General features: G+C 54.1%; 1 protein-coding gene across 1 annotated transcript; it reads right to left on the bottom strand.

The window, feature by feature from the left end:
• Nucleotides 1-3,482: 3,482 nt before the first annotated feature.
• Nucleotides 3,483-12,894, bottom strand: LOC112530684. Its single transcript, XM_040656208.2, has 18 exons — nt 10,630-12,894; nt 10,352-10,431; nt 10,029-10,154; nt 9,679-9,758; nt 9,455-9,566; nt 9,049-9,138; nt 8,600-8,803; nt 8,313-8,465; nt 7,986-8,137; nt 7,457-7,604; nt 6,785-6,922; nt 6,188-6,364; nt 5,564-5,719; nt 5,316-5,417; nt 5,092-5,194; nt 4,793-4,852; nt 4,446-4,597; nt 3,483-3,787 (listed from the first exon to the last, which is right to left on the bottom strand). The coding sequence occupies exons 1-17, from the start codon at nt 10,745-10,747 to the stop codon at nt 4,449-4,451; spliced, it is 2,148 nt and encodes a 715-aa protein (XP_040512142.1). The 5' UTR covers nt 10,748-12,894; the 3' UTR covers nt 3,483-3,787; nt 4,446-4,448.

Raw genomic sequence — 12,894 nt, forward strand, 5'->3', positions numbered from 1 at the left:
CTGTACCTTAGTTATAGGCAGTCTCTATTTCTTTGTTTGGACACCTTTGAGCACATCTACTGGATTCACAGTAAAAGTCATTTTAGTTCACAAAACAAGTGTGCAAGGGCTTAATTTAAAGAGAAGAAAAATGTTGGGATTCGAGATGCATGAAAATCCCTTAGGATAAAGGCAAGTACTTCATCCAGCACACTGGAACTGGTCCAGGTGTTGGACTGCAGAACTGACTTCTCTGCTAAATACATTTAGTGGAGCAGACTTTTGGCATGCAGCTGCTCAAATCTTGTCATGAGATCTGTATGTAGGCACTCAGATGTATAGGTCAGCTCAAACAAGGTACCGCTCACAGCGTGTCAGGAGCTTGGATTGCCAGCTTCCGTAAGTTTCAAGCCAGAAGGGAGCAGGACAGACTTTGGTGCTTGCTGGCAAACAGAGCAAATTCCTAGGCACCTCAGGCTCGTATGGACCAACTCTGATGTGCATGTGTCTTCCCTGTTATCTGGCTCTCGTAGATCAGCAGAATTTCTTTGCACCTTCCAGCTGAGCGCCTTAGACCGTACTCCCAGCCAAAGCCTTCTTCATGAGGGGGAGCAGATGCCATTCAAACAAACACACACACACACACACACACACACACACGCACGCACGCACAAACTCAGGTGGACAGAATAAAAGTACCTTCAGATTTAATTTTTCCACTTTCGTGTGATCCGAAGCAGGAGTGGCAAAAATATTCCAGCACCGGAAAACTTAAACTAAATAAGTCTGTAGAAGTTCTTCAGCTCTTTCTTACATCTGAAAAATTAGCTGTGGTTAAAAGGCTGCTGCAAGGCAGGAAGTAACATGGTTTTGGTCCTATCCTATGCATGGGTCATGCTGATACTAAAATCAAGAGAAAAACAGTGCGCTTTCTGCAGAAGCTAACAGCCAGTGTTCAAAAGGAAGCTAGGTTGCAAAACAAGGATTGCAGACGCTTTCCACATTGATCTTTGAAGTCAATGACAAAGAAATGCACCATGGGAAAGCAATCTTTGTCTGAAGATGCTTGACACGCTCATAAAACTACTGCAAAGATACACACTTTAAGAAGTCTCTTTAAGAAGCCCAGTCAAAAGGCTTTTTTCCACTGTTCTTACTCCAGAACTGGAAGATGCCATCCATTTGCAGTAGAAAGTCCGCACAACATCCTGGCCGCCAAAATGGAGAAAAATGGATTTGACTGACGGACCACATCCTGGATAGGGAATTGAGTGGGTGGTCACATTAGGTGAGTTCTGGAAAAAACCTCAGTGTCCAAGTGGAGACTGGTGATGAGTGGCATTCCTCGGGGATCCGTGCCGGGTCCAGCGCTATTGAACATCACTGTAGGCAACCTGGACAGGTTTGAGTGCTCCCTTAGCGAGTTTGCAGATGACACCAAGCAGAGCACTGCAGGTGACACACCAGGGGAAAGGACGCGATTCAGAGGGAGCTGGGCAGGCTTGAGAGGTGGGCCCGTGCCAACCTCATGCAATTCAACAAGGCCAAGTACCAGGTCCTGCACCTGGGTCGGGGCAGTCCCAAGCACTGATACAGCTTGGGCGGTGAATAGCTTGGGAGCAGCCCTGAGGAGAAGGATTTGGGGATGTCGGTTGATGAAAGACTAACACGAGTCAGCAGCGTGCGCTTGCAGCCCAGAAGGCCACCTGGATCCTGGGCCGCATCAGAAGAAGCACGACCAGCAGGTCGAGGGAGGTGATTCTGCCCCTCTATTCCGCTCTCGTGAGAACCCACCTGGAGTACTGCATGCAGTTCAGGGGCCCCCAGCACAAGAAGGACACGCGGCTGTTGGAGCGGGTCCAGAGAAGGACCACAAGGATGATCAGAGGGCTGGAGCAGCTCCCCTGCAAGGACAGGCTGAGAGAGCCGGAGCTCTCTGCTCATGAGTCACGAGACTGTCCCCTTTTTTTACTGCTTGTCTCTGCAGTGTGAGCTCCCTGACCGTCTCAACTTCAGCATTAGAGTCAGGCCTTTGGTTCAGGACACTGTCTCTCATTGGATTTGATTTATTAGCCTCAATTCCAATTATATGGTACTGTACTGGGTTAACTTGCATTCTGATACCATTTTTGGACCCCTACAAAGATGATCCAATGCCTGAGATAAAGAAATGGACTGCTACGGAAAAAAGCATCAATTATTTCAGAGAATGCGCCATGAGGGAAATGCTACATGAGCCCACGTTTGTTCCTGGTGATCCACACCAAGAGCATCATCCTGAGAGAGTCAGGTGTACACCAAGTCTGTGGCATCAACTTACAAGAACTGCACCAGAAAAGAATGCCAATACACCAGCAGGAATGCATGTCAGAGGGCAAAGAAGACCCCTTTTATTCAAACCGATTAGTAGGCTTCATGACTTCGAGCACAAGCCAATGTTTCAGCCATTTTGAAAGCAACTGAAAGACTGGATAGAATGGAGAGCAAACAGGAAGATACGATGGAGGAAATGTATACCGTGCCTCATCATGATGAGCCCGATGAACTCAGAGACACCTGACGACAATCGGGATTTTCAAAACGGCCTACTGAAGGGGCAGATCAGGTTGATTTCCTCCCTACCCGTATCATCCAACATCTCAGCTGTGCCGGACATGCTAGAACTCCGGTACGAACTGGAGTCAGAAGCAGGCAAGTGGTTGGGCCCATTCCTTGGGCCGTGGAGTGCAGGCCACAATTTGTTTTCTCCTGGAACTGTTTGCTGCAGGGATGGAAACACAGCCCAGCAGTTTGCCAGAGATGGATCCAAATTGCAGTGGAAAAGGGCGGTGCTCCCGAGCACTTACAGTACATTGATGACGTTATTGTGTGGACAAGACGGCAGGGGAATTTTTTGAGAAAGGGGAGAGAATAATTCAGAAGGTTCTGTGAGCGGGTTTTGCTATTAAGTGAAGCAAAGTGAAAGGACCTGCACAGGAAATTCATTTGCTAGGTATAAAATGGCACGATGGGCATCGTCACATCCCAGTGGATGTGGTCAACAAGATTACAGCTACGTCTCCCCCTCACTAGTAAGAAAAGGATAGAACCTTTTCTGGGCACAGTGGGCTTTTGAAGAATGCATGTTCTGAGCAATAGCCTCGTTTTAAGCCCTCTTGATCAGGTGATGCAGAAGAAGAAGAATGTTAGGTGGGGCCCCGAGCAGCAGCGGGCTTTTGAGCAAAGTAAACAGGAGAGAGCCTGTGCCACGGCCCTGGGGCCGGTAAGGATGGGACACGCTGCAAAAACCATCCTCTAGACTCCTGCTGGAGAGAGGCCCCAGGAGATACCTGAGGCTGACCTCTTGGACTCTGGAGTGGAGCATATAGAGGTTCTGCTTCATTCGCTCAACCCATTTGGGCAGCTGAACTGTGGGAAGACACTGCTGCTTGAACCAAGAATATGGATGTAAGGGAGCATCTCTAATGCAATACTAATAATAAAATAGAAAACATTAGAATATATATAAATATAAAAATATATTTTATTACAAAAATATTTAAATGTAAAAATATAATTTAATACAAAACTAACAAAACATAAAATGTATAAAATAACGTAGGATACTAAAAATAATGTCGTTATTTTAAGAGCTAAATGTCAGCAAAGAAGCTTTGCAGAATCATTCTTTGTCGCTGCTCAACTGAAAGAGCAGAGGGAGCAGGCCCCTGCGCACAGCCTTCTTCATGTTTGCCTTCTCACGCCACACCACAGCATCCATCACTTCTTTGAAGAGGCGGATGGAACCTTCTCGCACCTCACTTGACACCTGAGGGAAGAAACAGGAGGACCTCAGCAACACACTCTCACTGCCCGTGGGGAGCACAAGCGTAGGCATGGCTGATGAGAAAGGAGATGTTTTGGAGCCACATTCTGCACAAAGGCGCAGTGCGGTCGTGCAAAGCAGTGCAACAGGTTTCCAGCACGGAATGCCTGTGCCTCAGAGTGCTCCCCCAGCCACCCCACCAGGTCAAAGCAGAGCTCCCCAGGCACCGGGAGAGACAAGGAGGAGACAGGGCTGGCCCTCGGCAATGCCTCCGGGGCACGCGCTGCGTGCTGGGCCTCCACATCCCTGCTGTGGTACCTGGAGAGAATGCCTGGCGCTGGTAGAAAAGGGAGCACTGGAGGGTCTGAAAGTACCCTTGGCAGAAGATGCCTGGCTCAGGTGCTGGGCTGGGCCCCAGCACAGGGGCCTCGCGTCACCGAGAACCACCAAGCTGCACCGCCAGGGACAGGGCCTGCTGGGCTGCAGAGCCCAGAAGATTCTGGCACCCTAGTCAGTCTCTAACTACAGACCCAGGTCTAGCCAGCTAGGCTCCTTTCTCTGTTTCAAGGCTTCCATGCCCCTGGGCGCCTTCCATTGTTAAGGGGGTCTGCCTTGCCTGACAGGAATGCTTGCCCTAGCAACGTTAGGGTACAAGAATTACATTTCAGATGGCGATGCAGGGCCAGCAGCAAAGCGCTGCGAGCCTGCTCCGTGCTGATGCCGCCTGCTGCCTTTCATGTCTCAGCATCTGGATTGTCCCAGCTGCCAGGGAACGGACTGCCGGATGGGCGTCATCTTCCAAAGGCTGAAGGGCTGCAACAGAAGGGAAGAGAGCAGAGATGAAACCCACGCACCTGCAGAGACCAAGCGGCATCCCCTCCGGACTGTGCCAGCCCTCCTCATTGTTCTTCCCGGCCAGGAGGAGCACGTGAGACTGAGAGACCAGCTGGAAGCCACTGCTCAGGAGTGCCCCACCTGCCCAGCACACACAGCACTGCGCACACTCACCATTGCAGATTTCATTCAGCATTTCCTCACTTTGTTCCCTGGAGTGCTGCACAGCCAGCCCTAGGGAAAGACTACCCGTCAGACCCCCACTCCCCAACACGCTCCCCGGAGCACAGGCTGCAGCCCAGCCAGCCCAGCTGCTTCCCCTCCCGTGCCACAGGCAGGGAGGGTGCCTGAGTGGGGACCTGAGCAAGGCTCCCATCACGGCCACCAGCATGGGCAGGGTGTATCTGGGGGCTGAAGAGCTGGGCCTTGCTGCCAGGGCAAGGCCCAAAGAAGGACCCAGGGGTTGTGCTCACCAAGGAATGTGACAGCCTCGCATCGCAAGGAGGCCTGAGAATCCTTCAGGTATGGCAGGCTCTGCCACAGGTAGCCTTCCACTCTCCTCCTGTCCTGCTGCAGCTGGAGAAGAGCAGAAAAGCATGGGGCTTGCAGAGCCTCCCCGGCTGCTGCTGGTGCAACCCCTCCTGCCAACATCCCCTTTCCCCCAGCTAAAAGGTGGGGGTTGTGTGATTGTCCTTACCAAACACATCCTGATCCCCACTGTGTTCTCCTCCCGGGCCTGGTGCTTGAGCTCCTTCCACTTCAGGAACTTGGCACACGCCACGAGGGCTTCCCCAGATGCCTACAGAACAACAGATGCAGGGAGATGGCACCACAGACCCACTTCCCAGTGTCTGAATGCATGCTGAACTCGCTCTCAGTTCCCAGACCGCCGCTGAGGTGTCAGCACACCCTTGCCCGTATATTGGTCAAGTCTGAAATTCGTACCTGTGCTACGCTCGGGGTCTCGTCGCTCATCTGAAAGAGCAGAGGGAGCAGGCCCCTGCGCACGGCCTTCTTCATGTTTCCCTTCTTACACCACACCACAGCATCCATCACTTCTTTGAAGAGGCGGATGGAACCTTCTCGCACCTCACTTGACACCTGAGGGAAGAAACAGGAGGACCTCAGCAACACACTCTCACTGCCCGTGGGGAGCACAAGCGTAGGCATGGCTGATGAGAAAGGAGATGTTTAGGAGCCACATTCTGCACAAAGGCGCAGTGTGGTCGTGCAAAGCAGTGCAACAGGTTTCCAGCACGGAACGTCTGTGCCTCAGAGTGCTCCCCCAGCCACCCCACCAGGTCAAAGCAGAGCTCCCCAGGCACCGGGAGAGACAAGGAGGAGACAGGGCTGGCCCTCGGCAATGCCTCTGGCGCACGCGCTGCGTGCTAAGCCTCCACATCCCTGCTGTGGTACCTGGAGAGAATGCCTGGCGCTGGTAGAAAAGGGAGCACTGGAGGGTCAGAAAGTAACCCATCTCATTCTCAAGAGCCTGGAGAAGCAAAGAAAGGCGATGGCCCTCCTGTCCAGCACCCTCCCACGGCGCTCAGCCTCCCACAGCAGACTTACGTGATTAAAAAGAGGCAGAATCTTCTCAGCCAGCTGCAGAGCAATGGGACTGGCCTGCCTCTTCCCCAGATTGCGCATTACATTTCTGAAGATATTGAGCACCTTCAGAGTAATGGGCGTGCTGGCAAAGCGCAGGGTCTCCATGACTTCTGGAAGCAGGGCCCGTATCACTCCTGCCTGTACAAAACACACAATTTCCTTTTCATCAAGAGGGCAGTGGCCACCCCGGCCTAAAAACTCTGAGTACAGAGCAGCAGCCACACGCTTTGCTTGCTGGCAGCTGCCACAGGAACGGCAGCAGTAGAATCCAGCAGATGGTGGCCAGGCGTGCACTTACAGTGATGGGGAAGGTAGGAGAAGGAGGACAGGTGAGCAAAGACTCTGTGCCCCCTGCTCAGACACCCCCTTTGCCAACAGGCCTCCTGGTAACCCATCTAGAACCCAACCCATCTGGAAATCTCCCCAGGCAGACACCAGGCCCCACCACGGCCACCACCCCACCTCCTGAGTCTCAGGCAAGGCCAAGGCACAGTGTTGCGCACCGCCCCAGTGCCGGGCTGCCAGCAGGAGGGCTTCATTTGACTAGGTCCTGCTCACCGTCTCAGGTCTCTCGGACAGCAGGACAAGGCCTGTGAGCACCAGCCAGAGAAGTGGCAGGCTTTCGATTTTCAGAAGCCTCTGGAGACATGCTGGCTGACACAGCTGCTGCATGTTCTCTTCTGTGGGATGCATCACCTGAAACAAAGGCAGCAGTGAGCGCCAGGCAGAGGCAGCAGGACTCCCTGCACCGTGCAGCTCCTGGCTCCTCTGGCAGCTCGGGGCAGGGCACTGGGGAGACACCGCCTGGCCTGGGGCGGTATCTCCCCAGCACCTTTGGAGGGCCACACCATCCCTCTGCCCCCCAGACCTAGCGCTATGCAGGATGACTTTCTGGCCTGCTCCTCCTGCCCTCTGACCTTCTGAAGCCTTTGAGGAGCGCTTGACCAGCAGGAGCTGGCACAAAGGAGGCAGCAGCCATGGGTGGCCACGGGCACTAGAGCCGGCTCAGCCTGCATGGAGGCAACGGCTCTCCCAGGCCCCAGCCAGGGCTCTGACTCTGCAACAGCCCTGCCTCAGGGGAGGGGAGGGGAGGGGAGGGGAGGGGAGGGGAGGGGAGGGGAGGGGAGGGGAGGGAATAGGTTTCCAGGCTGGGCAGCAAGACACGCGGAGGCAGGGAGCTGGGCAGAGAGTGCCCCGAAGGAGTGCACGGTGCCTTGTCTGGAAACTCACAGTCAAGCGAAGGAGGCTCAACTCCGCTGTGGTGACGTTACAGTTCTCACACAACCGCTGGTCCTGGAGAACATTGCTCAGTTCGTCCAAGATGTGCTCTGACGTTTTCAGCACGGGAAGCACGCTGCTCCACATGTCCAGGGTAGTGCTTCAAAGAAAGAGCAATGCTGTGTCAGTAGGGCTGCCTCAGCCACAGTGCCATGGCTCAGGCAGGCGCAGCAGGCCCCAGGCTGTGCTGCTGCCCCGCGTGCGTGGGGAGGCCTGGGGGCCCAGCCTGGGCCAGCAGGAGAGGCTGGGATGGCCTTTTGCAAGGGGCAGGGCAGGAGTGTGACAGGGGCCTCTGGGCTGCCATGGTCGGCATTGGCTGCTTCGGCCCTGAGCGGCCCAGCAGCACTGGAAGGCACAGCAGGATGGAGGACCTGCTCCTCGGGATGTCCTTCCTGCAGCTTTCCTTGGCTCTGGCAACCAGAGCATCACTGGTCCCTGCTCTTCACATGGAACAAGTGTGTGGGGTTGTCTGGGCTGATACCTGTCAGTTTGTGGAAGGTCGGTCAGCATACTCCTCAGCACATCCTTGGGAAACTGAATGGCCAGCAAATCAAGCACCGAGAACAGGATTTGCTGAACTGATGTGCTCTCTATTTTCAGGTTTGTCTGGATGTACCCCAGAATCTCTGGCACCTGGTGGGAAGACACATGGAAACTGCTGCTGCCGCTGTACCGCAGGCATTTGCTTCACAGCCTCTGTTATTCCTGCCCTTCCCACAGCTCTTTGCTGCCTTATAATGGCTTGAGATTCCCAAGAGCTGTGGAGGGCAGGGCACAGGGCGTGGCAATCCCGCCTCAGACTGCTTACATCCATCAGCCAGGTTCCAGGGTCTCTCCGAACCACATCCAGTATAGCCTCAGCCCACTCCTTTTCATCAGAACTGTAGTCTCCAGTGATCTTCTCAAGGGTCGCAAGGACAATGTCTGTCCGCTGAGAAGGGTGAAGGTTCTTTCCAAGTGGCTAGAGTAAGAAGGAAAAAGGGAGGGAAGACATGTTAGACTGAGTGAGAGAATATTGTCTGGAGTGGGATGACCAGAGGAAAAGGAAGGATAAAGATCCTCCCTTCACGTCAACAGCATGCCGAGGGCTCCCACCTGTGCACACGCTTTTCTTGCAGGTAGCCCTGAGCTGTAGAGGCAGCTCTGGGATGCAAAGAATGAGAGTGCCTGGCTGGAATGTTCGTGTCTCCTTAACTGCTGCCTGAAACTGCTGGCTGTGCAACCGCAGAGCTTCTGGATCCGCTCCATGGCCCTCTCACACACAGTTTTTCTCTTGGAGATGGTGAAGGGCAGCAGCACCTGTGAGAAGTGGAGCTGCTGGTTAGTCTGGGAGCTACTATGCCCAGCAGAAGAAGGTCTGCTGAGCTCATGGTTGGAATCACAGCATCCATCCAGGCTTCTCCTGAGCTCGAACCAAGCCCATCATCGGGCCACTGTCACTGGGGTCCCTTGCTGGCTCCAGCTGCAGCCAGTGCCGTTTCCAAGGAGAGGGCTCAAATTCTACTAAAGGGAGCTCTGGGGGCAGAGCTTCACAGTGCACAGACCTCAAAGATACTCTGCAGCTGCTTATCGATGCTGGAGGTGGGATGGCTGTGTAGCACGATCCACAGCATGTTGTCCATAGCACTCAGGGTCTGTGAAGAGAACAGTGGGTTGTGGAAGTCTTTCAGAGTTCCCCCTCACAACCACGAGACTGCTGTGAACCCCTCTGGCTGCCAAGGAAAGACACCCACAGATCCATGCACAGGGAGACCCTGGGGCTGCAAAGCTGCTGTGTGCAGACCAGGCTGCGAGCACCAAGTGTTGCCAGCCCCATGGCAAGAGTAAGAGGGGTGAGGGGAAGCAAGGCTTCTACCTTGCCCTGCAAATATCTTCATTAATCTCTGGACACAAGAAATCCAGGGGGCGGCCCAGAGGCGTGGGGTCAACAGTAATTTGCCTAGTACATACATGGTTGTAGAGGCAAATGTTCAGGTTTTCTTTTGGAGGAAGGTTGAAGATGACACTGAAGCACACGTTTAAGAGATGTAATATTTCGCTCTCTGAAATTGCCGTCGCTTCGCTGCAAATAGAGAGACACTGTTGCTAGGAGCAGTACCTCGATGCTGAGGCAGGGGTGGAACAGGAACAGGGCCCTGGGGTTGTGCTGGCCAAAGCAGGGGCTGGGCAGGTACCTCAAGGCAGCAATAGCATTCATGCAGTGGTATCTCAGTGCTGTGGTCAGCTGCTCCCTGGGCTCCTCGCACAACAGAACCTGCATAGCACAACCAGGATGGCACCCGGCAGCTGCCAGCACCCAGCACCAGCAAACCCGGCACCGGCTGGTAGGGCCCGCGTAGCCCCCGTGCCCCTTAACCAGCCCTGGCACACACATGCTGCTGTCCACCTCCACTGCTGAGGTCTCAGCAACACCTGGAGTCCCAGCTGGGGCACCTTGGTGTCCGTGCACGATTTCCCTGCCTCCCTCTCCCCCTGCCCTGTCCTCCTCACAGGGTGCAGGTACCAGGGCGCCGTGTCCCCTCACCTCAATGTGCTCTGGCAGATTGTTTAGGAAGCTGAAGATATCCAGGCTCGCTGTCAAGCGTTTCCTTCTGGCATTGCTGCAGAGTAGGCAAATGCAGTTCAGGAACTGCATCTTCTGCACCAGATCCTGGGAGGCACACAGAGACCAAGGAGTGTGAGCAGGGAGAGCCACGGCCAGGGGGACGACGGAGCGCTGTGGGCTGCGGAGCAGTGCGGGATGCCTGGAGGGCAGCAGCAGCTGTGCCCAGCCAGCAGCCTGAAGGCTGAGCCCGAGGGACCGTCTGGAGATGCAGGCACAGCCAAGATGGAGACGGCTGCAGTTACCTTTTCCTCCATGTTGACATAGGCTTCGATGTAATCTACAGCCTCTTTTTCCACTGCATACACAGGCAGCCAGTCAGCATCTAAGCAAGGGGGAGAGTGAGCAGCGCTGTAGAGGGGCCAAAGGCAGGCGCGAGCAGAGGAAGGAGCTCTGCCCTCTCCAGCCCTGGGCCCGCTCCCTGGCACAGTCTGCCTGTGCCTGTCAGGACAAGGGGCCCTGGTGTTGAGCAGGGGGACTCGCTGCCCCAGGCCTGCCCACCACGCTGGGGGCTCTCACTCACCAGCACGCAGCGGCTGCACCTCGGTCACTTCGTAGGGCTCCGGTGGAGGTTTCCTCTCCCGGGGAGCCCCACTCTCCTCCCAGGCTACCCTGGGGCTGCTGGGGGGTCTCTCCTCCATCCTGCTGGATGAGAGCTGAGGGTGGGGAGGGGGCAGCCGCGGGGCTGCCGGGGGTTGAGGAAAACGACGTGGGCTGCGCTCGGGGGGCTCCTCGCCAGACCCGCACACTGCTGCCCTGTCTCCTCGCTGTCCTGACGGACACTGCGGGGCTGCCGTGTCGGTGCCAGCTATGCCTGGGTGACACAGGGACGTGTCACAAAGGGCCCCACTGTGACACGCTGCCCCGCCCGGGCGGGGCTGGCTCTGGACCCCGGTTCAAATGGTGTAGACCAAACTCCTCAGCAGGAGAGATGTGTGCGCCCGCTTAGCCAGAACGCTTTGGAAGTGGGCCTGAGAGCAGCTGGACTGCCCAGGCTGTTGTGCTTCTGCTGGGAGGCACCTCACCTGTGTGAGGTTTTGTCTGCTAGACTCAGCGATCTTCCTTCTCACAGCACAGGATTGCTGTGCTCTGCATCCCTATGAAGCCTGCTTCTTTCTTGAAAATAAATGACCAGGAGGCTCCTCCCAAATTTGCTCTGTTTAATATTTCTGTTCTCTGCCCTACGGATCACCTGCATCCCCTGTCACTGTTTGCGCGCCATTTTAAACCTCTTGCTTAGGTCAGCTCTGCCCAGCATTTGGGCCCAGCAGATAATCCTTCATCCGCTGCGTCAGAAGACACTAAAACTTGGCCTACACCTTCTGTAGACAAGCTGCTGTTCTACTTAAAAAAGAAACCTGCTCAGTAACAAGCCTATTCTTTGCTTGACCATAGCCAGGCTGAAGTTACAGCTGCAAGCTGAGTCAAAGACAGTATGAAATGAGATTACCACCAGGGCAGACCCCAGGTCCATCTGCAAAAGGCGGGACAGACAAAGGTGCTTAGGTGCAACATCACAGAATCACAGAACTGAAGAGGCTGGAAATGACCTCTCGAGATCATCCAGCCCAACCGTCTGCTAAAGCAGATTCCCTAGGTTAGATTGCTGAGGAAAGCATCCAAGCAGATGCTGATGATCTCCTGAGAAGGAGACTCCGCAGCCCCTCCGGGCAGCTTCCTCCAGTGCTCTGCCGCCCTCACAGGGAAGTTCTTCCTCATGTTCCAGAGTAACTCCCTGTGGTCCAGTGTGTGCCTGTTGCCTCTTGTGCCATTGCTGGGCAACACAGCAAGGAGCCTGGCGCGCACACAGTGCTCCAGATGTGGCCACACCAGGGCAGAACAGAGGGAATCACCTCCCTCAACCTGCTGGCCACCCTTTTTTTAGTGCACCCCAGGTTACTGCTGATCTTCCCGACCACAGAGCACACTGCTGGCTCATGATCAACCTGTTGTCCATCAGACAAAGCAAGTCTTGGCTGAAATCTCACCATGTCACGTTGCCATGGAGAACACTATCTGTTTTCACATCTCTCCTCTCTCCATAGAGGTGCAGCTGATGCCTTGGCCTCCCCTTGGTGTCCCTGTCCATTGGGGTGGTCTGGGTAAAATTGTACTCCGTTGGCTCTTCTTCCTTTTTTTGTAATATTTACTCATCTTATCAGTGCTGCTCTGTAACACTTTTTCTCTCTTCCCCCGGAAGCCTTGTTCTTTATTCTTTATCAAGCCAATATGCTGGAGATCATTTCAGGGATCAGAAAGAGAGAGGCATAACAGATAGACGCAGAAGTCAGGTTGAAATGGAAGGGGCTTGCTGATAACCGAGGGGACATGCGAGCCCTGGATCCAGCCTCAGAGAATCTGAAAGTGTTACACAATTTTTGCTTGTGCTCTGCGCTTCTTGCATTACAAAGTCACTGTCTGTCAAGTTTACTTCTGGGCTGATGTTTCATTTATGAAGAGGCAGGAGCATCTTTCAGGCTCCGTTCTTCTTTTTGCCTGCTCTCATTTGTTGAATTTGTCTGTAACATGTCGGTGAGGTCTAGAGATCGATGCCATTCTCTCTGTTTTGTTGTTGGGGTTTGTTTGGTCAAGTTTCTTCACTGACACAAGATACACAAAAACATTCAGATGATTGCTGCAAAGTAACACTGATTTTCATGGGACGCTCAGAGGAAAATATTTTAAAATATTTTAAGAATTAAAAGAAGATTTATGCCTTATACAGAATCATAGAATCACCAAGGTTGGATGAACAATCCCAGCTCCTTCAGCTGCTCCTCATAAGGCC

This window comes from Gallus gallus, chromosome Z (genome assembly GCF_016699485.2).
Source record: "Gallus gallus isolate bGalGal1 chromosome Z, bGalGal1.mat.broiler.GRCg7b, whole genome shotgun sequence".
Lineage (NCBI taxonomy): Eukaryota > Metazoa > Chordata > Aves > Galliformes > Phasianidae > Gallus > Gallus gallus.

Excerpts from the sequence above, each read along its gene's own strand:
- LOC112530684 (XM_040656208.2), bottom strand. The coding sequence starts at position 10,747 with ATGGAGGAGAGACCCCCCAGCAGCCCCAGGGTAGCCTGGGAGGAGAGT. Across the intron at positions 9,567-9,678 it reads AATGCTATTGCTGCCTTGAG|CGAAGCGACGGCAATTTCAG; the intron begins GTACCTGCCCAG and ends CTCTATTTGCAG. Across the intron at positions 8,138-8,312 it reads CTGGAACCTGGCTGATGGAT|GTGCCAGAGATTCTGGGGTA; the intron begins GTAAGCAGTCTG and ends TCTTCCCACCAG.